The sequence below is a fragment of the Hippopotamus amphibius genome, chromosome 8, assembly GCF_030028045.1.
Source record: "Hippopotamus amphibius kiboko isolate mHipAmp2 chromosome 8, mHipAmp2.hap2, whole genome shotgun sequence".
Lineage (NCBI taxonomy): Eukaryota > Metazoa > Chordata > Mammalia > Artiodactyla > Hippopotamidae > Hippopotamus > Hippopotamus amphibius.
The window spans coordinates 216,579-238,529 of NC_080193.1; the positions used below are offsets into that span (position 1 = coordinate 216,579).

Here is a 21,951-nt window from a genome sequence, read left to right on the forward strand (position 1 = left end):
CGGCGTCCCGACCCCAGACACGTTGGGGGGGTGGGGGGGGGGGAAGAGGTCCAGTAAGCGCGGCTGCGGGACGTCCCCAGCCGGCGGGCGCCCCCTGCTCCCGGGATCCCAGGGCCCAGCCCCATCCTCTCTCCAGACGCCCCGTTACCGCCAGGGCTGACGCAGACCCAAGGGAGCCTCAAGCCGGTCAGCAGCCAAAGACCCGCCGGCCAGTCCCCACCGCCCAGGCCTCCAGCTTGGCCTGAGGCCACGGAGACGCCCACGCAGAGCGTCTGTGCCCGGACTGCCCGCCACCACCTCTCCCGGAGCCTGGCCCCGTCTGCCCCCGCCCGGGGCCCCTGGCCTTGCTCAAGGAAAGGATCGAAATGACTCTTTTTCTTTTTTTAATAAAATTATAGATATATAGATGTAGATATAAAAACATAAAACAGACACAACGCAAGCGGACGCTGCCGTGTGCTTACTCTCGGGTCCCTGGCGCCAGACAAAACTCCGACCCCTCCCCGATGTGCTTCCCGCACGGGCGCCCAGGCTCCCGCGGGGCCTGGCCTTCGCGTGCCTCGGGTGGGGGTCTCCAGTTTGCAGGGAGGGGACTCGGGGTCACGTGGGCCCCCTGTGGCAGCATCCAGCCTCCATGTCTGCTCCCCCCGCCCCCGTCGCCTCCCACAAGAGCGTAAAGCAGAGGTTAAGGCTTCAGTTACAGCGAGTTTCCGGGCAGCGGGGGCCCAAGCGTTAACACAGGGGACGCGGCATGGCAGCTCAGCGCACAGACACAGGGACGCGCCCACCAGCTGGGCAAGACGAGACACACGGAGCCAGGACCCCACCCACGGCTGGCTGTCCGTCCGTCTGTCCGTCCGTCCACCTGTCCGTCAGAACCCAGGGCAGTCCCGGAGCTGGGTGCCTGCGGGCCGGGCCCGGACTCCCTACAGACGAGTGGGCCTTGCCAAGCTACAAGCTTCCAGCGGGCCCCTGGAAGGCCACGGTTAGGAGCAGCTGGGCAGCGGGGCCCTCGGTCTGGGAGGACGGCCAGGGGCCCAGGCCTCTCTGTCCATCTCTGGGCCACAGCGCCCCACGTGTAAGGGAAGTGGGTGGGCCCTGGCCCGGTGACAACCTCGGGGGGCACAGGTGTGGTCCACGCCCCCTCGCGGCCCCCGCTCGCAGGAGCAGGGCCACCAACACGCAGATCCGGCAGCCTCGCGGCCCTCGGCCCAGCCACGCCCCGGTGAGCCGACGCGCGGATGGACGGCCGAGGACGAGGGACAGGCCGGCGTCGGCGTGGTCCTCCTCCCGCCGACGCGTCCACACCACGCCTGGGCCTCGTCTCCCGGGGCAGAGGCGTTGGGAGGGGCCGCCGCTGGGGGAACGCTGGCTCCCGTGGCGCCACGGCGGCGGTGGCAGGCAGTCCTCACACCGAGATCTCGTATGTGGTCCCACCCACGCCGGACACCTTCTTAACGAGCGTGTGCCGGGCGGGGCTGGCGGAGGGCCCCGGGGGGCCGGTGGCAGGCCCCAAGCGGGCCAGGCCCGGGGACTGCCCATTAAGCTTACTTGGGGGGGTCTTCAGCGGAGGGTGGTCCCTGCATCAAAACAAGCACACACACGCGCACACACGGTGAACACGGGACCACGGCCGCACAGGGGCAGCGGAAACAGCGAGACAGAGGACACAGACACACGCGGAGTGCTGCGCAGCCCTGCCTCCGAGCCCGGACCGCACCGCACGAAAACGGGGAGGAGGCAGAACCTGCCGGGGCGGGCCATGCTGTCACGGGACAGACGGGTGTCAGCATGGCCGCCGTCCCCTCCCAGGCCTCTCGGCACAGACCACAGAACATGGGTAGGCCGGGTAGGTGCCGGCCAGGCGCGCCCCTGGACCCTGCCCTGTCCTGGCGCCCTGAGCTGGGGAGCCCAGGGGTGACGACGTGGCCCCTTCCCTGATCCCTCTGAGGAAACGAGGGGCTGCTCTTCTGCCCTCTAGCCTGCCCGGCACTGACCGAGGGCGCGCACCTCGCTGTCCAGCGCGCGTGGGCAGGAGCCCCTCCCTCCCCGGGCTGCCTCACAGCCGCCCCCTCTGGGGCTGTTACACCCACAACAGGGACCTCGCCAACCCAGCCTGTGCGCACGGCCGCCAGGTGATGCCCCGGTGAGCAAGTGTGCCCCGCAGGCGCTCGGCTCTTGCACGTGGGCCTGGGACCAGCCTGCCCCCCCGGGCCTCGGTCTACCCATCTCTGAGCGGGGAAGCCCCGGCCTCCTGGGGCTGTGTGTCCCCCGAGGGCCAGGACCGTGGTACCCAGAGTGGCACGGTTTGCTGTGGGAGGCTGTCCCCCAGACGTGGCCTTCTGGACACGGACAGTGGCAGCATCTTGAGAGGACGCACCCCAGGGTCCCCCACGTGCTGTGTCTGCGCCAGCTGGGGCGCGTGTGAGGCAGCGGGCTCAGGATGCAGCTTCTCCTGCCGCAGTCCCGGGACCTGCCGCAGCGTCCGTGGAGCTGGGCGCCCCTCCCTCACACCGGCCGCCAGGAGCCACCGAGGTGGGTGAAGCCCACCCCCCTAGGTAGCCTCAGGCCCCCTGGGCAGCCCCCACGTGCTCGGCCAAGAGGCCCTGCAGGCAGCCAGACACCTGCCCTGTGCCGGGCAGCCGACCGCACCCCAAGCACCCACCTCTGCACGGCCAGCGAGGGCGGCGGTTCCGGGAGGTCCGCGTGGATGAAGGCCACAGCTTTGGGGCCCGCGTAAGAGGGCGAGCGGGGAGTGCCAGGCGGGGACGGAGGGACCTGGCGCGCCGGCGACCTGTGCGAGCCACTGGCGGGCCGGGGCCCCGTGGCGCCACTATTGGCCAGGTCTGCCTGCAGGGAGGAGGAGGAGGTCCGCGGGGCCCGGCTCACGGCGCTGGACAGCGAGGACAGCGACGCCTGCAGCGCGGGGTTGCGGGCGCCCCCGAAGCCAGGCCCGGCCACCAGGTCGTCCCTGGAGCCGCAGCGCAGCACAGGGCCGCGGGGGCCCTCGGACAGCACGCTGGCCTGCTGCAGGCCGTAGGGGCCGGGGGCATCGTAGACGCCCGCGTCGCCGAAGAGCGCGTCGGCCTGAGGGCGCAGCAGCCGCTCACGCCCCTCCCTGTCCTTGTGCTCCTGGATGGAAGCCATGATGGTCCTGGACAGGTTGTCGTAGCGCACGGGCGAGGGCTCCCGGGGCCGCGGGCCCAGCACCGGGCTGAAGCTGCGGGGCGGGGGCCGCGGCGGGTCGCCCGCCGCCCCTGCGTGCAGGTAGGGCGCGCGGTAGCCGGCGGCGCCGGCCGAGGGGTGGGCTGGGCACGTGTGGCCCCTGGGGGAGGCGGGGTCCAGCAGGCTGTCATAGGACAGGCTGCCATTGCGGTTGGGCAGCGCGTGGGGGGCAAAGAGGCTGCGGTGGGGCGTGGGGGGCCCACCGTCGGAGCGCAGGGGCTTCAGGGCCACGTGGTCCCCGCCCCGCCGGCTGGCCGCCTTGAGGCTCAGGGAGCGTAGGGCGCCTGAGAAGGTGTCAGCGGCGCTGAGTGGCGGGGATGGCGGGTAGGCCGTGCGCAGGCTGCCGGGTGGGTAGTCAGGGAGGTCCAGGCTGGGCTCGGATGCAAAGTCCAGGCTGTGGACGCTGTCCTCCCCCAGCGTCAGGGAGTCCGTGCCCGTGACCTGCAGGGGGAGATGGCACAGGTCCACCTCCGCCCGCCCACTGCACCCTGCCCGCTCACCGGGTGTCCTGTGCCCACCAGGAGGCTGCAATCGTGGTGGCATCAGAGGTGCCGGCAGGTGCAACCGACCAGCTGTCCCCAGCAGCTCCCTACGCCCTGCGCCGCGCAGAGGGAAGCGGGCACAGGGTGGAGCAGAGCAGGGGCCCCAGCGCCTCCCCAGGGAAGGCTGTGCACCTGCTCCCGCCCAGCCCCCCGCAGGGACGAAGGGGCCGCTGGAGCAGGACCTCAGAGGGACGTAGCAGCCACGCAGCGACCCAGGGCCTCGGCCCGGCACCCACGACTGGGGTCTGGGCGGGAGTGCAAAGCCAGGGCTGGCGGCTGCAGACAGCAGGGCGGTGCCCTCGGAGCCCGGCCGCCTCGGGGCGGCCACAACGACAGAGAGGAGGGGCTTCTGAATCCTCCATCATCCGAGGCACACGGATTTGGGCTGGGACAAGAGCCTGTGGGACCTCAAAACCCAGAAGGTGCGTGGGTGGGGACAAAAGTGGCTTCAGGGTACTTGGCCAACCGGCTGCACCCTCCGTGGGATCCAGGACATTCCCAAGAAGGAGGCAGCCTGCCGAAAGTTCCTCATTCCAAGCAGGGCCACTGGGCACTGGCCAGGGAGGCCCAGACCCACTGCCCAGACCGGCAGGCCCCAGAGGCAGGGCCAGGCAGGGTATCAGTCCTGGAGGGAGCTTTCCGGAGCCGGGGCTGGTCCGGGTGCGCCGGCCCAGCCGAGGGCCTGCCCTCTGGTGGCCATGAAGGAGGCCGGCAGCCTGGGAGCCTCAGGGCTCTGGGTCCCCCGCTCAGGCCGTCGGTGCTTCCTCCAGCAATCTCGAATCCCTCCCAAGCCTTCCTGAGGGCCCCGGGGCCTCCCTGAGCACTGATGGTGCAACTCCTGGCCCACCGTGCGCCCGGGGGCAGCGCCGAGAGCCAGCAGGCAACCCCGCCCAGGACACCCTGCCCCGCTCCCCTCCGCCAGCCCCAGCTGGGGTGCCCACACCCTCTGTGAACCAGGCAGGGCCTTCAGGGGCAAGGCCTGGCAGTGGGGGGGCCTCAGGTGGTGCTACCTGGGGGCCGGGCCTCAGGCAGGACGTCCGGGGGGGGGGGGGGGGCCGCCTGGGCGGCGCCTCCGGGGCGGGGCCTCGGGACCTCCAGGCAGGGCCAGGCCTCCTCACCTGCTCGCCTGGCCCGCAGAAGGGCGCCTTGGGACCCGTGGGGAAGCCAGGCCGGAACTTGAACATGGCGGGTGTCGGGGGGCTGGTCCTCTGCGCCGACAGGGCGCTCTCTGGGGGAGACGGGCCACGGTCAGACTGAGGTCAGCCCGTGCCCCTCCCTCCGTCTGGCCGCCCCACCTCACCAGCACTGCCCGGACGTGGGGTCTGCAGACCACTTCCAAACGTGCCGGCCTCCGCCTTGGGGGGCAGCGGTGGCCCCAGGTCCAGCGGCTTCTCATCCAGCCGGTCCAGGCTGCCCTTGGACTGGGAGGGGGCGTGGTCAGTGGTGTGTAAGGTACAGGCCAGGGGCAGGGCTTCACTGGGGGCTCCCACCTAGACCCCTCCCCCACTCCAGCCAGGCCGTCCCCTTTAGGCCCCTCCAACCTGACCACCTCCCGCCTCGCCCGACCCCCACCCAGCCCCGGGCCCCCACCTTGCTGCGGCCCAGGCCAGCCTTCAGCCCGTTGTCACTGAGCTTGACCTTGAGCGGTGCCGCTCGCTCCAGGAGCTCCGGCCGGAGGAAGGGTGGCTTCAGGCGGGCGGCAGGGGGCAGCCGGGGCGGCTCCACCACATACCTGCACCAGGGTAGAGGGGTCCGTGGCGAGGGCGGCCTGGCCTGATCGCACACCAAGGGCAGGGCCCCACCCGCCAAAGGCAGCCGTGGATCAGGAGGCGGGCCCATGGCCGCCCACCCCAAACCCCGCAGGGGCCGCCTGGATACCCGCCGGGCCTCACCGGGGCGCCAGGGGGCTGCACAGCACGTGCTCCACGTTCCCGTAGCAGCCGCGGGTGAAGGGGTTCACGCCCCCACGGAACTTCCCCGTCACCTGCGGACACGGGACTCCTCAGCCAGCCTGGCCACCCAGGGTCTGGTCAAGGAGGGCGGCGGGACAGGCGGGGACGTGGGGGTTCCTCAGAGGTGAGTCGGCCAGGGTCGGCCCGGGGGCCCCCACCCCGGTCACCAGCGTCGGCCCCTGCGAGCAGCCGTGGCATTTCTGGGCTCTGCGTCACCGGGGGCTGCCGTGCCCACAGACGGGGGCGAGAAAGGGGACAGGGCAGCCCCACGCGGGGTCTCCAGGGCCAGAGCTTCCCCACCGGAGCCGCCCATCATCCGAGGGACCCCACGGCCCTGCCCTGCCCGCCCCCCACCCCCGCCCGCCCCTGGGCGGCCCTGGCTCCTTGCTCAGCCCCTCAGGGACCCTCCCTGGCCGCGCCTGTCGCCGCACGGCCCCACCCAGGGTCCGCACCTGCTCATTGGTGGTGCGGCCCCGCGTGACCAGCACCACGTGGAAACCGGTGAGGCCGATGACAGGGATGAAGAAGAGGCCGGCCACGCACATGACGGCCATGCTGGCCCGTTAAGGCCAACGGCCGTGCAAGAGCGCAGAGCAGGTGCCTGTGGACAGACGCCCCGCCCCCTCCCGCCACCCACCAGGGGCCGCAGGCGCGCTCCCTGGCGACTCCGGGCTGCCGACCGCCCCCCCCCCCCCCCGCCTCGAGGTCCCCCGTGAGACGTGTCCCCGGCCCGCACCGCCTCTGTGGTCAGGCCAAGGATACGTGATGGCGGTGTGCGCGGCGCCCAGCCCCTCGGCGTGGTTCAGCACGTAGACCAGGCCGAAGGCCACGACGCCCACCATGTGCGCGCTCAGCGAGAGCAGGAACAGGAAGAAGTAGCGGTAGTTGCGGCGCCCGATGCAGTTGTTGACCCAGGGGCAGTGGTGGTCGAAGTCCTGGGCGGGAACAGCGCGTCAGGGCGCACGGCGGGCAGGGGAGGAGGGCGCGGGCGGGGGGCGGGCCGGGCGGTCACCTCCACGCAGTTGTCGCAGACGCTGCAGTGGGAGCAGCGCGGCGGGCGGTAGAAGTGGCAGGTGGCGCACCATTTCATGCGGACCTGGATGCCCCGGACGTCCACGTTCTTGTACAGCGGGGCCCGGAAGTCATCCTCCTTGTCCTCGTCCTCATCCGCTGTGGGCCGGGGGCGGCGCGGCGTGACTCCCCTGGCGGGAGAGCCCCTCCGCGGCCAGCCCCGCCCCCCACGCCTACCCCGCCCCCGGCCAGGCGCTCCTCGGCCAGCCCCTCACACGCTGGCGAAAGCGAGCCGATGCACCGCGCCAGCACAGGACCCTACCTCGGGGGAAGACGCCAGGGTCCATGAAGGTGGCCATGCTGAAGTTGGCCAGGACAAAGAGGAAGAGGATGCCATTGTAGACAGGGACGGCTGGGGACACAGCGCGTGTCAACCATGGGCACCTGTGGTGGACGGCAGGGCAGAACGGGGTCTGGGGGTGCGGCAGGTGTGTGGGAGGGGCCGCGGGGCAGAGGGGCGGGGCCGCGGGGCAGAGGGGCGGGGCGTGCCCGCGCAGGGGCAGTGCTCGGCGAGGCCGTCAGGGAGACCGCTGTCGCCGCGGGCCCCCTGCCTCTCCACTCAACCCTCAGGGCCTGTGCGTGGGTTCCGTGCGGGCCGGCTCCGACCCGGCCGCCCTGGAGCACCTGTTGGGAACCCAACTCCCAGCTGAGGAGACTGAGGCTCAGAGAGGCCCATAGGCTGGAGGGGTTGCCAAAACCGAGCCACACCCTCCCGCCCCAGCTGGTCATCTTTCCAGGTCCCCTGCCCTGCGCGGGGGACGTGGAGGGTGAGAGCCCAGGACACGAAAGGAGCCGGCTCAGCCCAGGTACTCTGACAGGCAGAGGCCGGTGACCCAGCGGGCAGCTCAGGCGCTGGGCCTCCCCCAGACCTGTCCCCAGCTTGGCAGGGCCCTGTTGTCAGGGAGGCTCTGGGGTTGGTGCGGGGGGGCCCAGGCCTCGGTCTGTACATGCATGGGGGTCAGGCCTGCTCTTCCCTCAGGGGTGCGGTCTCACGGCCTGGGCCCCGGGTGCACCCACGCCCAGGCTCCCTCTTCTTTTTAGTTTGTCACCTTACTCTCCGTAGGGCAGCGCAGAATACTTGCAGACTAGGAGCGTGGCGGCCCCCCCGACCACTTCGCCGTCTCTCATCACCCCTAGGCACTTGGCTCCGAGGCTGCCCCCTCTTCCATGAAGCCTTCCTAAACTGTCAGCTCCCTGCAAAGGTCTCACACACCTCCCAGTGAGCACTCTGGCCCAGACAGCGTCTTCCTCAGCCCTCGCAGGACCTGCCCGGAGCACCCCCGCTGGGGAGACCCGCCCGTCCCTGGGCACGTGGCCTGTGGCCCCCCCGCCCCAACCCTGCAGCAGGTCCCTGAGTCTGCCCACGAGGCCACCACGAAGCCCCTCTGGCTTCAGGCTCCCCGTCTCTCCCGTGGCCGCTGTGACCCAGTGGGGCTCCTTCCCTCCCAGCACGCAGGCCCTCTGTGGAGCTGGGGGGCTGGCAGGGATCCCCCATAGCAGCCTTGACCACGGGGACAGGGCACCGTGGCCACCCGCAGCGTCGTGCCCGTGGCCCTGCCCACCGCCCCAGCACACGCCGGCCACACGGGCGTGCCCACGCCTGCCTTGGCCGGGAGCCAGCCCCACCGCCCAGCAGCCACCTTCATGGGAGCGGAACGTCTCTATTTTTAGTGGAAAGCAAGAGGCTATTTAAAGATTCTGCTCCCACGGCAGGCAGCACACGCGGCAGGCTGGGAGCTGTGAGTTACCCCCTCCTCTGCTCTGGGACCCGCTGTGGAGGTGACGCACAGCCTGAGGACACGGGGTCCCTCCGCCGGGAGGCCTTCCTCCACCGCCCCGCCCAGGCGGCCCGGAGCAGACACCTCGCACCCTCCCCATCCCTGCACGCTGAAGCCTGGGATGCGGACGGAGCTCAATGTATGTCTGTGGCCTCCGATCCAATGTCACTTGGGAGGATGACGGTGGGCCCCCGAGGCGTGGTCTGCCCAACAGGGTGGGAGGGAGCCACGGGCCCAGATGCCAGTGGAGACAGTTGACAGCGAGCCGGGCACGGCCGGAACCGGGGAGAGGGAGGCGCCGCGGACCCACCCTGGCGCCGCGAGCCAGCGCCCCACGCACCTTCTGGGAGGGCTGGCCACGCAGCCTGTGCAAAAGGAAGACATGGCCCTCGGGCACCGGCACTGTCGCACGTGGGGGAGCCAGCCTGCTCCAGAGAGGGAGGGGCTGGCCAAGAACGGACAGACGTGCAGACACGAGGGGCAGCAGGCAGGTGGCGGGGCTGTCACCACCGCGTGCAAGCTCCTCCAGCAGACGCTCAGAGCCCACCGCCCACCAGCTCTGCGCGGAGGACCGTGCAGCCCACCCTCCCGGCCGGGGGGCGGCGCTTCTGTCACCCCCATCTCGCAATCGAGGAGCGGGCACGTGAGGGCTTGTGACCCGAGGCAGGGACCCAACGCCCGCCCTGGCGGCCCACACTGCTTTGTCCTCCCTGGGCCTCAGTGACCCCGAGTGACACGCGTGGAGCTGGGGAGGGCAGCAGCCGCGAGGTGACAGAGCAACGCTTGCAATGAGGTGCCGGGCGGCCTCGGCCCATGGCGGGCACCACCTGCCCACTGCACGCACGGGCAGCACGTGCTGCGGACGGCAGGGTGGGGCTTTCGCCGGTGCTGGGCAAGCCTGGAGGGGACGGGGTCCCTGACTGGGACCTGAGCCACTGCCCCCCCACCCGCCATCGCCAGCCCCGGGACCGGGCGCTGCCGGGCAGCCTGTGCTCCATCCCCGCGCCACGGCCTCCACCCCCAGGCTGTACTGTAAGGGGAGCCCCGGCCTGGGTCGCGCCCCGCGGGACCGCCTCACCAGCCAACGCTGCCAGGGCCCAGGGCCGGCTAAGGAGGGGAGAAGACAAAGGAAACCTGCACGTCCACACGCCTGCACACGTGTGTGGTGCCCACGCAGACACACATAACGCTCCAGGCGCACGTGTGTGGATACTGCCTGTGTGTGCCGACGTGTGTACGGACACCCGCGCTCGCGAACACAGCGGCACAGCCGCACCCGCGTTCACGCGCAGACACGGATGCAGACGCGCCCCCCCCCCCGCCCACAGACCCCCACACCCCGGCCCCGTCTGGACACCCCTGGCTTCCTGTGGGCCGGGCAGGGGTGAGGATGCGTGAGGACACACGAGCTCCGTGGGCCAGGCCTGGCAGGCAGCCCTGCTCCGGCCGCCTGAGTCTGCGCCAGGCTCCGGGAGCACCTCTCTGCCCTCCGGGACGGCACCCCGCTGCCTCCCCAGGGACGGGGGTGCTCCAGGCTCACCCCACCAGGCCGGGGCCGGACACCGGTAGCCCCGGCCCTCCCGCGCTGGCCCCCTGCTTCCCAGCCTCCGCACCGTGGCCCCACCTAGGCCGGCGGGAGACACCGCCGAGCAGGACGGGGGTTCTGCAGGGCAGCGCGCGGCCGCGGCTAAACGCGGAACGGAAAATTTAACTCGGACGTTTTCATTTAAATCCGGTTCTTCGTCAACACTGGCTGCTGGAGCTCACGCACAGGGCACCCAGGCCGCCGTGCCCTGGTCCGGCCAGGCAGGGCCCCTGGCCACACGCGCCCACCCAAGCAGATGGGAAGACTGAAGCTCGGGGACCGGGGTAGCCAGGCCACACACAGCAGTCCCGGCGGGGAGCTCACGCCAAGGGTCCCCCTCCCCGCGCGGCCCCCGCCAGCGACTCCGCCCACCTGGGCCCCCGCAGGCTGGCCTGTCCTGGGCCGGACCCCTCGTTGTCCTAGGCTGGACCTTGTGGCCCGACTGGGCCTCTGAGCACAGGGAAGGCTCAGGCCCATTCTGGGGACCTGCCGTGACATCCCAGAAGTCAGCCCGCTGGGCCCAGACAGAAACAAGACAGCCCAGGGTGGGCCCCAGCCATGGGTATCCCGCCAAGCAGCCCTGGCCCACTGATGCTCCCAGGGTCCCTGTCACTCTGTGAGATGGCTCCAGCAGGAGGAAGGGGCAGGGACAGAGATCTGGCCTGGGGGCTCTCAGACCCCTCCCAGCACCTGACCCGGCCCGGCACCGAGCCTCCCGGGGCCCAGGGGCACAGGACGGTACCAAGAACCCAGGAAGGCTTCCTGGAGGAGGAGGGCCACCAGGAACCTACCCTGTGGTATGCTACCCATCCTCAGCGGGGGACACCCCCACCTGTGGGCATCCTCCCCACATCGCGGCCTCTCCTAGTGGCGTGTCTGAATGTCCTGCTGGTCGAGCCCCTCGGTGAGCTGGCTCAAGGGAAGGGTCCTTGGTCCTCTAGGCCTGGGCTCCCCACCCTGAGTGATGCCAGGAGCGGCTGCCTATGTGGACCTGCCTCAAAGGGGCAACTCATGTTTCCTGAGTGTAGAATGCGGGCCGGGGCCGCTCCGCGTCCAGCGAAGTCCAAGGCGCAGAGGAAACAGAACCCTGCGGGGGCCTGAGGGCAGGGCGGAGAGGGCCCAGGAGCGGGCGTCTGCGTCTGCAGTGGGCCTGGGACCAGAAACAGGGCGGAGGTGTGCGTGCCAGGACGACGAGGGGCCTGCCCCAAGAAGGGGGCTGCCTGCTTGCCCGGAACCGGCCCACTGTGGGCAGCGTCACGGAGCCCAGGTCCCCCAGCGGACCCCCTCTGGAATCACGACGCCTTGCCGGAGCCCAGCAGAACCAGGCTGGGAGCAGGCCAGGCTCCCCGATGGCCATTTGGCCAAGGGATGTGGCCACGGGGCGCTGGGATCCCTGTCCCGCCGGAGGGGAGGGTGTTGTTGAGTGAGGGACATCAGGACCCTAGCCAGCGCCCCTGCACCCCCATCTTCCGCATCGTCTCTCAGGCAGAGTGGGTCACTCGGGGCAGGACGCGGGGCACACCTGTGCTGCCCCAAGGCAACCCCGAACCTCTCAGCACCAGGTCACCGGGCCCAGAACCCAGAACCCCTGCAGCGAGCACAGAGGGAGGGCAGGCAGCCTCCACACCCAGCCCCTGGGGCCGGCAGAGCTCACAGGGCAGTGAGGGCCCTCTGAGACCAAGGGAAGCCTCGCACAGCACCCTTCAGGGGGCCAGGGCGCACCTAGGAGGAGGGGTGGGGCAGCTCCTGGGGGGGGGGGGGGGGTTGATCTCAATTTCTCGTGAAACTTTTCCCCAGAGTCTCACAAGTTCTCGACAGAGCACATGTATTCCTTTTAAAGTCAGGAGGACAAACGCTGAGCTGCACTTGGCACGTGAGAAACCAGAACCAGCGCGCGGAGACCAGGCTGCAGGGAAGCAGGGCCGAGGCCCCCCAAAGACCCCGGCCCACAGCGGGGCAGGGCCCCACCCTCCAGAGGCCTCAGGGGGACGCCTCCCCCCTCCGCCCGCGCCTGCTGCCCACGGCCCCACAGCCAGCAGCATCTGAGTGACGCGCACACGTCTGCTTGCCAGAGCCAGAAATAAGCCCGTCCACACAGGCCTTTTTTAAACACGCTCTCAAGCAGCCTGTGGCGCCCACCCAGCCCAGGCTCCAGGTAGGGGCTCACCCGCCTCCAAGGCGCCCAAGGCAGCCCCGCTGTCCTCGAGCTGCCACCAGTGCCCTCGCTCAGGAGGAAGGGTACCCACCGCCTCGGAACAGACGCCCCACTGGCTGCAGCCACCCCAAGCCTTGGGTCCCCAGGAAGGCGTGCGTGGCTGCTCCTCGGGTCGCCTGGCTGTGTCCCGGCCCGGGACTTGTGGCGGGAGGTGGCCGCAGATCTGCGAGGCTGCAGCCTGTGGTCCCCAACCTCTCCCTGTGCCTGAGGAGCCCGGGGCGGGGCGGGGGAGGGCAGGACAACGCAGAGGGACGTGTGTTGTCTGTTCCTGCCCTGGTCTGCGTGGGCCCAGGACGTGCCTGCCCTCTGCTGCAAGGGTCCCAGCGCCCGCCAGGGCCGGTGTCCCTGAGGGTGGCCTGGCCTGGGCCCTCCAGCTCTGACCACTGGGCCTTCCTGAGAAGGAGGTCAAGGGAGGGTGGCGGGCACTGCCAGGCCAGCGTCGGCTGTGGTCGTGGGACAGGCACGTGGCAGCCGGGCCAGGCCACACCTACGCGGGAACACCTTGGCCCTGGCCTGGGGCCGGAGGGCTGGGAGGGCACCCGAGAGCCGCCCTCGGGTCCTTGCAAGGAGGGCTGGTGGCTCCAGACTGGGCCCGTGGGAAGGGCAGGGCTGCAGCCCCACCCCGGGCAGCCCCCGCACACACGCCCCTGCCCAGGCCCAGCACCTGGCACACAGGGCCCGCCTGGCACTCACGGGGTGCCCGCCGGACACCAGTGTCCTCATATCCAGGACTCACCAGTCCCCGGCACCCCAGGACGGGCACGCTTCTGGCATCACCCTCGGCCCAGGGTGGGGGCTCACGTGGCCCACGGCCCTGGTGCCCCCGCCCCGCCCAGCCCACCGGCCCAGCCCGGCCCCGGCCCGGGTCCGGCCGGGCCGCGTCCACCGCTGTGCCAGCCCTGCCCCTTCTGGCCCCGGCGCCGTGGCCGACTCACGTGAACACGAAGAACAGGGTGCTGGAGCCGACCAGCAGCGCGGCCGCCGTGGCCACCGGGATGTACTTGGCGGGTTTGAGGCGCGTCCCGGGGCTGCGGGGCATCCTGGGCGCCGCGCCGCCGCATCCCTCCCCGGGGCCGGGCGGGCGGGGCCGGCTGGACAGGCAGGACCCGGGCAGCGGCGGCGGCGGCGGAAATCCCACCCCACGGGCGGCGGCGGCGTGCTGATGTCAACGCGCCCCTTAAGGTGGACCGGCGGCCAGGGGCCCCTGCCGCCCGCCCGCCCCCTGCGCTCGGGGTGGAGCCGGCCGCCGCCCCTCCCCGGCGGGGGCCCCTCCTCGCAGCGCCAGCCGGGGAGCCCGCGACCCTCTGAAGCCTCGCAGCTGCCGCGCACCTGAGGTCCGGCCCGCCGGATGCACGCGCGACAGCCGGGCGCCCCGTGCCCACCCACAGGCCCTGGCGCTGGGGCACGCGGGTCCCTTCCTGGGCCCTGCTTACACAGACCTTTCCCTAAACACCTCGGAGCTCTTCCCGGGTAGGGCCGGCCCCTCCCGTCCAGAACCCGCCCCCGCCCCGGAGGCCTTCACGGGGATGCGGGATCGTGACACTGCGGGGGCACCTTGGTTGTTTCTCCCCTGCCCACCTCACGGCCCTTGAGCCACTGAGCTGGACCAAGCGGCCAGCAGGCAGGGTGAGGAGGGCGGGGGTGCCGGTCCCTCTGCGTCCCGGCCCAGGCTGCAGGCCTCCCAGGACAGAGTGGCGCGCCCCTCGGGAAGAGCAGGCACCCTGCCCCCGGTTGGGATAGGCCCGCCGGCAGGCCCACCTCCTGCAGGAAATCCCACCCCCAAGCACCACCGCTTAAGGTGGACCGGCGGCCTCGCAGGGCTGGGCCGTGCATGGGCGGACCGCAGCCTCCACAGTGAAGATCAGCCTGTCAGTTCCCTCCAACATGTTCCCCAGGGCCCTCTGCTCTGAAACCAAGACCCGTGCACCCCCCCTCGCAGGTCGGAATCCATGTGGGTCCCTGACCTCCCTGACGCAGGGCATCTGCTCTTCTGTGGCCAGAACCCTTGCAAGCCGGCGGCCACCTCCTTGGGTCGCTGCACAGGCCCTGGGGCTCCTCAGACTGGAAGACCCAGCAGGCAGGGCCTTGAGGTGTTAGAAAGGACCTGGGCTTGGGGGCCAGAACGGAGTTATCAATGCAGCTGCTGGACAGCAGTGATGGTGACGGACTCCCTCCTACAACCCCAGTTACAGCCGCTGCCCATCGGGAAGCCCACCCACTCCAGGAGGCCCAGGGCCCAGAGGTGAGCAGAGAGCAGACACCCCCTCTCTGCAGCCGGGCCGCCTCAGCATCAGGAGGCCTCGGGGCCTGAGGACACACTGCAGCCCCGTCAGGATCTGGCCCCGGATCCTGCCTTTCTGCAGCCCAGCACACCGAGGCCCCTGGTGGGCCTCCAGGTCTGTGTGGGGTGAGAGCTGTGCAGGGAGCCCCTGTTGCTGGGCGTGAGCAGGAAGGGTGCATGTCCCCCTCGGAGAGGTCCCTGCCGACTGCCTGAGCACAGGGGTCCCGGGCAGGGCAGACCCAGCGAGGCTGTGGCCCAGGTGCCCTCTCCCAAGCACAGCAGAGAGAGTGCCTGAGCCGCAAGCCAGGGGGCTGGCCTGGAGCAGAGCGGCCATTTTGCTCCCCACCTCCACTCCCTGGCCTCGGGGCCAAGGGGCGTCCGCCTGGACACACACCTGTTGGGGGCTCAGAGGGGCCCTCTCGGTGTCACACCTTCCAGTGCAGCCTGGTCACAGCACTGCTGTCGCCTCGCCACCCTGAGGGCTGCCCTGCTCAGGGCTCGCCTCTTGGAGACATCTCCTCACCTGAGAAGGGAAGTCAGCCTGGCGTTTCACAGCAACTGGGATTCACCATGTGCTAGAGGCCAAAGCAGGGATGTTCCGTGTCCCCTCCGTGCTGGCAGGGGTGCCCTTCCCCAGAGGAGGACCAAGGCCCAGCACCAGCCTTTCAGGTCAGTGCATCGCACCCTCCACCAGCAACACAACCACAGTGGCAAGGTGCAAAAGCTTCCACGTCCCTCCCTGGGCAGGAAGGACGGCCACAGGCGCCTGGTGAGTCAGTGAGGCCTAGAGATGCCAGCATGAGACAAGGGCCAGTGAGGTCTTCAGTCTGAGGACTGAAGGAAGTGAGGTTTAAATGGGACATGGGACCGAGGGAGGGCAGGCCAGGGCCACTGGGCCACGATGGAAGCCTCTGGTAGGTGCTGCAGGGGTCAGCTCCTGCCGTGCCCCTCCCCCTCCCCCACGGGAGCTCCTCCAAGCCTGACGGTCTCCCGGGGCACAGGCCACCACAGGCACAACCACACGCTTGGAGAACCTCCACTGCTTAGGACCTCCCACCTTACAGGACAGACCCAAAGTGGCACTAACCCGTGTGCATCCTTGAAGCCGTCCCCACCTCCACCGAGATGGAGGGCCAGGAGCACGTGGACAGGTCTCCGGGGACGGCTATGGGCTGAGGAGCTGTGGATGGGCAGCTCCGCCGGGGCTGAAGGCCCACGAGAGACCCCCGGCTGAAGCCTGGAGACCCACTGGTCTCCCTGCACCACAGCCAAGACCTGGTAGGCTTCCTCTCTCTCCCCCAAAGGCCAGGAAAAGAGCCTCCCTGCTTCTGGCCGTGGGGCAGAGCAGGGCTGTTCAGGCCTCCAGGATGGCGCTGGCTTCCGCAGCCCACCCACCCCACCAGCACCGGCTTAGACGCACCACGGCCCAAGGGCCGCAGCAGTGAGTCTGTCGGCGGAGGACGGGAACCCATTGTCCCAGGACACGGAACCCATTGTCCCAGGACACGGCCGGCGCGCGCACACACACGCAGTCCCGCCTCTGAGCAGGTTTCAAATGTGTTGTTTATTCACTATTTTGATAACTATAAATAAGTGTTTCCACTATGGAAAAGAAAGTTAGCACAGTACATCCTCACGACTGGGTAATGGGTTTTCTGAAGTCGCCTTCATCAGGGCAAAAACTTAGAAAAAAAACAACCTGAATGCTGGAAGTCAGTTCTTTATATAAAGTCCCTTGTAAAAAATTAAACAGAAAAAAAAAAAGAAAAGAAAAAGAAAGGGCGGGGAAAGTAAAAAAAAAAAAAAGAAAACAGGGAGAGAGAGGAGAAAGGAAAAAATGGGAGCAAACTCATTGCTTCTCCTCAGCCGCCTCCTTGGTCCCGTCCTCGGGCTCCGTGCCCTCCTTCACCGAAAGAGCTTCCAGCTTCTCAGCTACTTTCTCGGCACTGTCGCTTCTGCCAGATCCTGTCGAGACACAGGGACACAGGGACACGGTAAGAGAGAGAACTGCTCCACCCCGCCCCGCGGCAGCAGACGAGCCACTTCCCTGTGCGCCTCGGGGGCAGCAGGAAAACATGTGCTCACGCCTGGGACCCCGGTCAGGAGGCCTGGAGACAAGCGTGGGGCCCCCAGGACCCCTCCACGTCCCTGCAGCCCCAGGGGGGCTCCAGGAGACCTCGTGACTTGGCTGCCAGGCCAGGGAGCACGTGCTCAGGCCTGGACGGCCGGCTCGCCCCTCAGAAAGCACCTGTGTGCTAGGGTGGCTGCGTTGCCCTTGACAGGTCAGAGCGGTCACAGCACCCCAGCGCGTTGCTGTGGCAGACGGAAAAAGCACCCGCCCGGGGCTGCAGCCGGGTGCAGAGTGAGTCTGCGGAGCCCCTGGCGCTCCCACCCCCGGGCACCTGGCACCTTTCTTTTCTCTCTCTTCAATCTCTTTCCTGCATTCTTCAAACTTCGTTTTGAACTTCTGTGCATCTGCAGAGACAAGAGAGGACGTCCCTAAGGTTCCTGAGCCGCGAGGGAAGGAACCTAGCGGGCTCCTGGCGGGCCTGAAGCTCCAAGGTTCACAAGGCCCATCCGCCCCCACCGCCTGACTCGGCGCCCATCCTGGCAGGGCAGGGCAGCCTTGCTTCTGCCAGCTCTGCTCTCTCCCGCGGGCTCCGCTCCCCGAGCAGAGAAGAGGTCCACTCGGCTGCAGGTAGTCCCACGGGGTGCTGCTTTTGACGAGCTGAGCTGGAAAGACACCCGGCAGGGGCGAGGTCTGCCCGGGCACTGCCCTCGCGGCCAGCACAGCCCCTGTGAGCTCAGTGAGAGAACCGCCCTGCTTGTGGGCTCAGAATCTGGGCGGCCTCAAGGGCACTCAGGCCCCGTTCCCAAGGGCCACCAGACAGCAGGGCAGGAACAGCCCCCACCACACACGTCCCAGCTGCCGTCGGCTCTCTCTGGAAAGCAACGGCACTGGTGTCTGCAACCCAACCGCGACGCTGCTAGGAGGCGGTGGCAGGCTGGCCCGGCCCGCTTACTCTCGGCGTTCAGGAAGCGGATGGCCAGCAGCTCCTGCTTGGGGCACTCGTCGGCGAAGTCGGCTTGGGTACTCCAGACCCAGGCGCGGTCGCTGCCTGCGTTCGGCTTCAGCTCCATCATCGGTGTGACTGAAGGAGGAAGCCCTGTGAGGACCGTGCGGCTGCCACGCCGGCCCACCCAGCCCAACCCCTGAAGGCCCCAAATGGGGCAAGACAGGTTTGAGGTTTGCCAACCAGGCCTAAACAAAGTCCCGTGGGATCGAGATGTTACCCAAACCTCTGAAAACACCCCTTGTTCACTTAAAACCAGGACCTCCCTGAATCTGGGAACAGGGTGGCCTGTTCGCTGACCATGAGGACACCGCAACGAGGGTCTCCAATCCCAACTCAGCCAAGGGCTCCAATGTCACCATGGCTGCTCACACCCAGCCCCTTGGCCCTGCCCTGTCCAAGCAGCCTTCAGACCAAGGGCAGACAGGCCATAAGGCCTGCTTGGCCCAGCCCTTCCAACACAGGTCACCCACCGAGGGGCTGCGTCCGTGCTTGGCCACACCATCAGGGACCTGGCCCACAGAAAGTGGGGCGCAGCAGAGGGGCAGAAGCCAGGAAGTGGGGTGGGCACCCAGGAGGGCACACGGTCAGACCAGGGCAGCCACCCTCAGCCCTGCAGCGCCCAGGAACGCCACAGGGAAGGAGGCACCAGAAGTGGACACCGAGGGCCTCCTGACCTGCTTGTATGTCAGCAGACGGAGCCACGGCTGGGGGGGAAGCACCGCCGCCCAGCTTCTCAGGCCCCACAAAGACTCAAGGGGAATGAACTCCCACGAGAATAGGAGCACCCCAGGGCCATGCCCGCCCTGTGACCCTGGCAGCAGCCTCCCACGATACAGGATGTGCCCAGCCCCAGGAACACGTCACATTCTGGCCCGAGATGGCTCATCCCAGCCCACAGATACCCCGGAAGCCCGCATGCCTACGGGGCGCCGGGCCCGGGACCCACCTGCAGCTCACAGAAAACCACCCGGTGACCGGCCCGGCTCTGGGAAAAGCCCCGGGGAAGCACGTCACTGGGCTACAGAATGAGGACCAGGCCAGAGCCGGCCGGCTGGGCGGGGTGGGAGGCCAGCAGGGCACGGCCGTGCGGTCTGGCGTGTGAAGGCCGAGGGGACTGTGGGGTTCCTGCCAGGGGTCGCCTGGGTGCCCAGCGGCCGTGGCGCTCACGCGGGGGCCCTGCTGCGGCGCGCAGCCCGGGCACCTACTGTAGTGGTTGGCGCAGATCTTGAGGGTCTTGTCTCTGCGCATGAGCAGGCGGATGGCCCCCTTCTCCTTGTGCTTCAGCAGCTTGACGTCCCCGGTGCCCCGCTCCTTCCACTCTGGGAGCTCGTTCTCCGAAGCAAACCGGAACAGCTTGGCCCGCCTACGAGGAACGCGGTTGAGAGAGGGGTCAGGCGGGCACAGGAGAGGACGGACGAGCCCCACCCCCGCCGCTTTTCTTTCACTCCAAGAACCACACATCAAGATGTCACCAGAAGAGCAAAATGGCCCCACAAACTCCAAGTTTCCACCTCATGATAAAGAGAAAAACATTCCTACAGTTGCAACGTGTTCCCACAGGAAAACCTAACCTCTCAGAGGGCCCACCAAACCCCGGGTGAGACTGCCAGCACAGGGCGGGGGTTCCCTGGTGTCCGTGCGGCCACAGCGGCAGCACAGAAGCAGGCAGGAGCCACGGAGCCTTGCCTCTGCTGGGGAGATGCGGCTGCAGGCCTCCGCTCAGGCCACCAGGCTCTGGCCCGACAGCCCGCCCTTTGCCTCCCCACAGGACCCCAGCTCTGCCGGCCCCTTTCCCGTGCAAGACTCTGCTCTCCAAACTCAGCTTGGTCCAGGGAGATGCATCCCCACGAGGCGGCCCCAGAACCATCATGAAGGCCGCGCCCACAGGCCTCGCTGTCAGGAGGCGTGGCAACACTTCTGGGCAGATCACGGGACCAGAAAACCAGTTTAGGGAGCTGCCCAGCACCCTCTGAGACCCGAGGTGTGCGGACAGCTCTCCTTCCCCAGGCCCTTGGGCGGGGAGGGGTGGTCTCTGCAGCCTCCCTGCTTTAGAGGGACGGGTCGCGGCACTGCTGACCCTCCCTGCTTCCCTCCCCGACCCCCAGCAAAGCACTGGAACCGTAACCTGGCCTCCTGGACGGAACGTGAAGGGGGGAGTTTGCTTCCCCCCGTCTCCACTAACTTGTAGCTACATGTGCATCTCCCGCGATCCTGCGTGTCTGTGCGGTGCCGTCCCTCTGTGGGAGACATCTGGACACGTGGCTTCTGTGAGCACTGCCTCAAACTGACACGGCCCCTGTAGCTTCTTGCTGAAGGCGCCGGGAATCACACACGACTTTTACAAGTAACTCTGATGACTGTGACGCTGCCCACTCTTACTTGTGAATCCTAGCGTTATTTTGTACATTAAAAGTATTGAATCAGAAGTTCATAGGCTTTCAAGCTGTCCCCACGTTGAAGGAAAAATAACAACGACGGTGAACCACCCAAAGCTCAACCAGGGGCAGGGGGCTGCGGGAGTCTCAGAGGCAAGCGTGGCCAGGACAGGGGTCTGGGGAGACGTCCCTCATGGACAGAGCAGTGGTAACAGGATACCTGGGAGTGCCCGTGCCCTCCCCAGGACTGGCCTCGGGGCAGCAGGGGCACCCAGGAGTTGGAATGAGTGAATCCTAACAGCAGCCTTGATTTCCACGTGGGCGTAGCCATCACAAACCCCTCGGTGTGGTCAAAGATTAGACTAAGACCCTGACACCTGTGAAAACAACAGTTACCAATGTGCTGGAGACGCCTACTTCCAGAAAAACACCAACTTACATCTTAAAAAGCTCCTCTTCATCTTCTTCCAGCGTCTTAATTTCTTGCTCGGGAAGAGAGACTATTGGCTCAAACTGGGGGTCATGGTTGGACTCGTCGGCATTCTCGGTGGAGGTGTCGTGGTCCTCGTGGGTGTCCTGCGGCGGAGGGTGGAGACGTGACCCTGCTGCTCGAGCCAGAGCCCACAGTGGTCTTCCTCACGCGTGAAGGGCCTCACCACAAAGCGAGGGCTTAAAAAAGCCTCTCACCCCAAAACTTTCCTTTGGGATCTGCAGTGAGACACTGGACTCCCCCTCCCCCAGATGCAGCAACCACACCTGCACAGACGGACTGGGCTCCTGAAAGCCCCCCCACCCCGTGCCCCGGAGAAACTGCCCCAGGCCTCCTCCTTTGTAAGATGCTGCTGAGTGCGGATTAAGGACAGGAGCAGGAATGGAAGAGCGCCTCCGGAGGAGCGCTACCCTCCAGACAAAAGCAACCCTTTGAGTTTTTACCGGGTGAAAAAAACCTGTGCTTTTGCTTAGAAACAAAAAAAAAGTTGCGATGAGGCCGCTAGCGTTTATATGCAGAATTCACAGCGCTGCCAGCAACCCCATCCTGGTTGGGAAAATCACGCCTGTAAAGTCCAGAAAACTCAAACCAGTAAGGGCCGCAGGATTGGGACCCAGCGAAGAGAACTAACTACCGGGCACAAAGGATCACGTTTGAGGATGTCTCGTGCAGCACGTGGCTTGGCGACCCGCAGCCCCGGAGAATAAGACGCCCAGACTTAGGTCCGCGCTCTGCCCCAGATCGCAGGCCTTCACCGGCTCCTCGGCCGGACCGCACGGCTGCCCCCGGGCCGGCACCGGATGAATGGGGCCCCGCGCGGGCCGCGGGCGGGCGGGCGGGGGTCGTCTCGGTGCCGGGCCCGCGGGGAGCGAGCGCGAGGCCGGCGGCCAGGAGCGAGCGCGAGGCCCGGCCGCCCCAAGGTCACGCGGCCCCGCGCCCGAGCCCGCAGGCCGGCGGGGGTTGGCGGCGGCGCGGGCCGCCCACGTGGCCGCCGGTAGCGGCCCCGGCCCCCGCCCGCCCGGCCCGGCCCGGCCCGGCCCGGCCCACCTTAGCGGCCGCCATGGGCGCGGCGGCGGCGGCGGCGGCTCTGCTGGCTCGGTCGTCGCGGGCTCCGCGGCCTCTCAGCGGCTGGTCGCAGCTCCTTCCTCCGCGTCTGGCGCCGGCGCCGCCCGCCTGCCCGCTCTTCCCTCCGCCCCGCGACCCGAACCCCGACCCCTGACCCCGGCGGCGGGAAACGCGCCGCTATTCAAAACCAGCGCAGCTTTATTGGCTCCGGCGGCGGACACTCTTATTGTCCCGCCCGCCCCGCGCTTCCCGCCAAAACGCCCGCGGCGCATGCCCGGCCCGCCCGGCGGCCCGG

At 68.5% G+C, this 21,951-nt stretch overlaps 2 protein-coding genes and 1 non-coding gene across 4 annotated transcripts; all 3 read right to left on the minus strand.

The window, feature by feature from the left end:
- Positions 1-369: 369 nt before the first annotated feature.
- On the minus strand, positions 370-14,020 carry ZDHHC8 (zinc finger DHHC-type palmitoyltransferase 8). 2 transcript variants are annotated; one of them, XM_057743818.1, is made up of 11 exons: positions 13,947-14,020; positions 7,053-7,174; positions 6,732-6,889; positions 6,482-6,654; positions 6,172-6,274; positions 5,660-5,751; positions 5,358-5,499; positions 5,068-5,188; positions 4,886-4,995; positions 2,666-3,666; positions 370-1,580 (listed from the first exon to the last, which is right to left on the minus strand). In XM_057743818.1, the coding sequence occupies exons 2-11, from the start codon at positions 7,087-7,089 to the stop codon at positions 1,409-1,411; spliced, it is 2,109 nt and encodes a 702-aa protein (XP_057599801.1). In that variant the 5' UTR covers positions 7,090-7,174; positions 13,947-14,020; the 3' UTR covers positions 370-1,408. The 2 variants fall into 2 exon arrangements, with proteins under 2 accessions (XP_057599801.1, XP_057599799.1); XM_057743816.1 differs by lacking the exon at positions 13,947-14,020 and adding an exon at positions 13,304-13,448.
- Positions 14,021-16,190: 2,170 nt separating this feature from the next.
- RANBP1 (RAN binding protein 1) lies at positions 16,191-21,948 on the minus strand. The gene is made up of 6 exons (XM_057743974.1): positions 21,639-21,948; positions 20,541-20,677; positions 18,932-19,089; positions 17,673-17,801; positions 17,059-17,124; positions 16,191-16,614 (listed from the first exon to the last, which is right to left on the minus strand). Exons 1-6 carry the CDS (start codon positions 21,651-21,653, stop codon positions 16,499-16,501), a joined length of 621 nt encoding a protein of 206 aa, XP_057599957.1. The 5' UTR covers positions 21,654-21,948; the 3' UTR covers positions 16,191-16,498.
- LOC130859742 (small nucleolar RNA SNORA77) lies at positions 16,896-17,021 on the minus strand. Its single transcript, XR_009055296.1, has one exon. It is a non-coding gene; the product is annotated as a small nucleolar RNA SNORA77 (small nucleolar RNA).
- Positions 21,949-21,951: the final 3 nt, after the last annotated feature.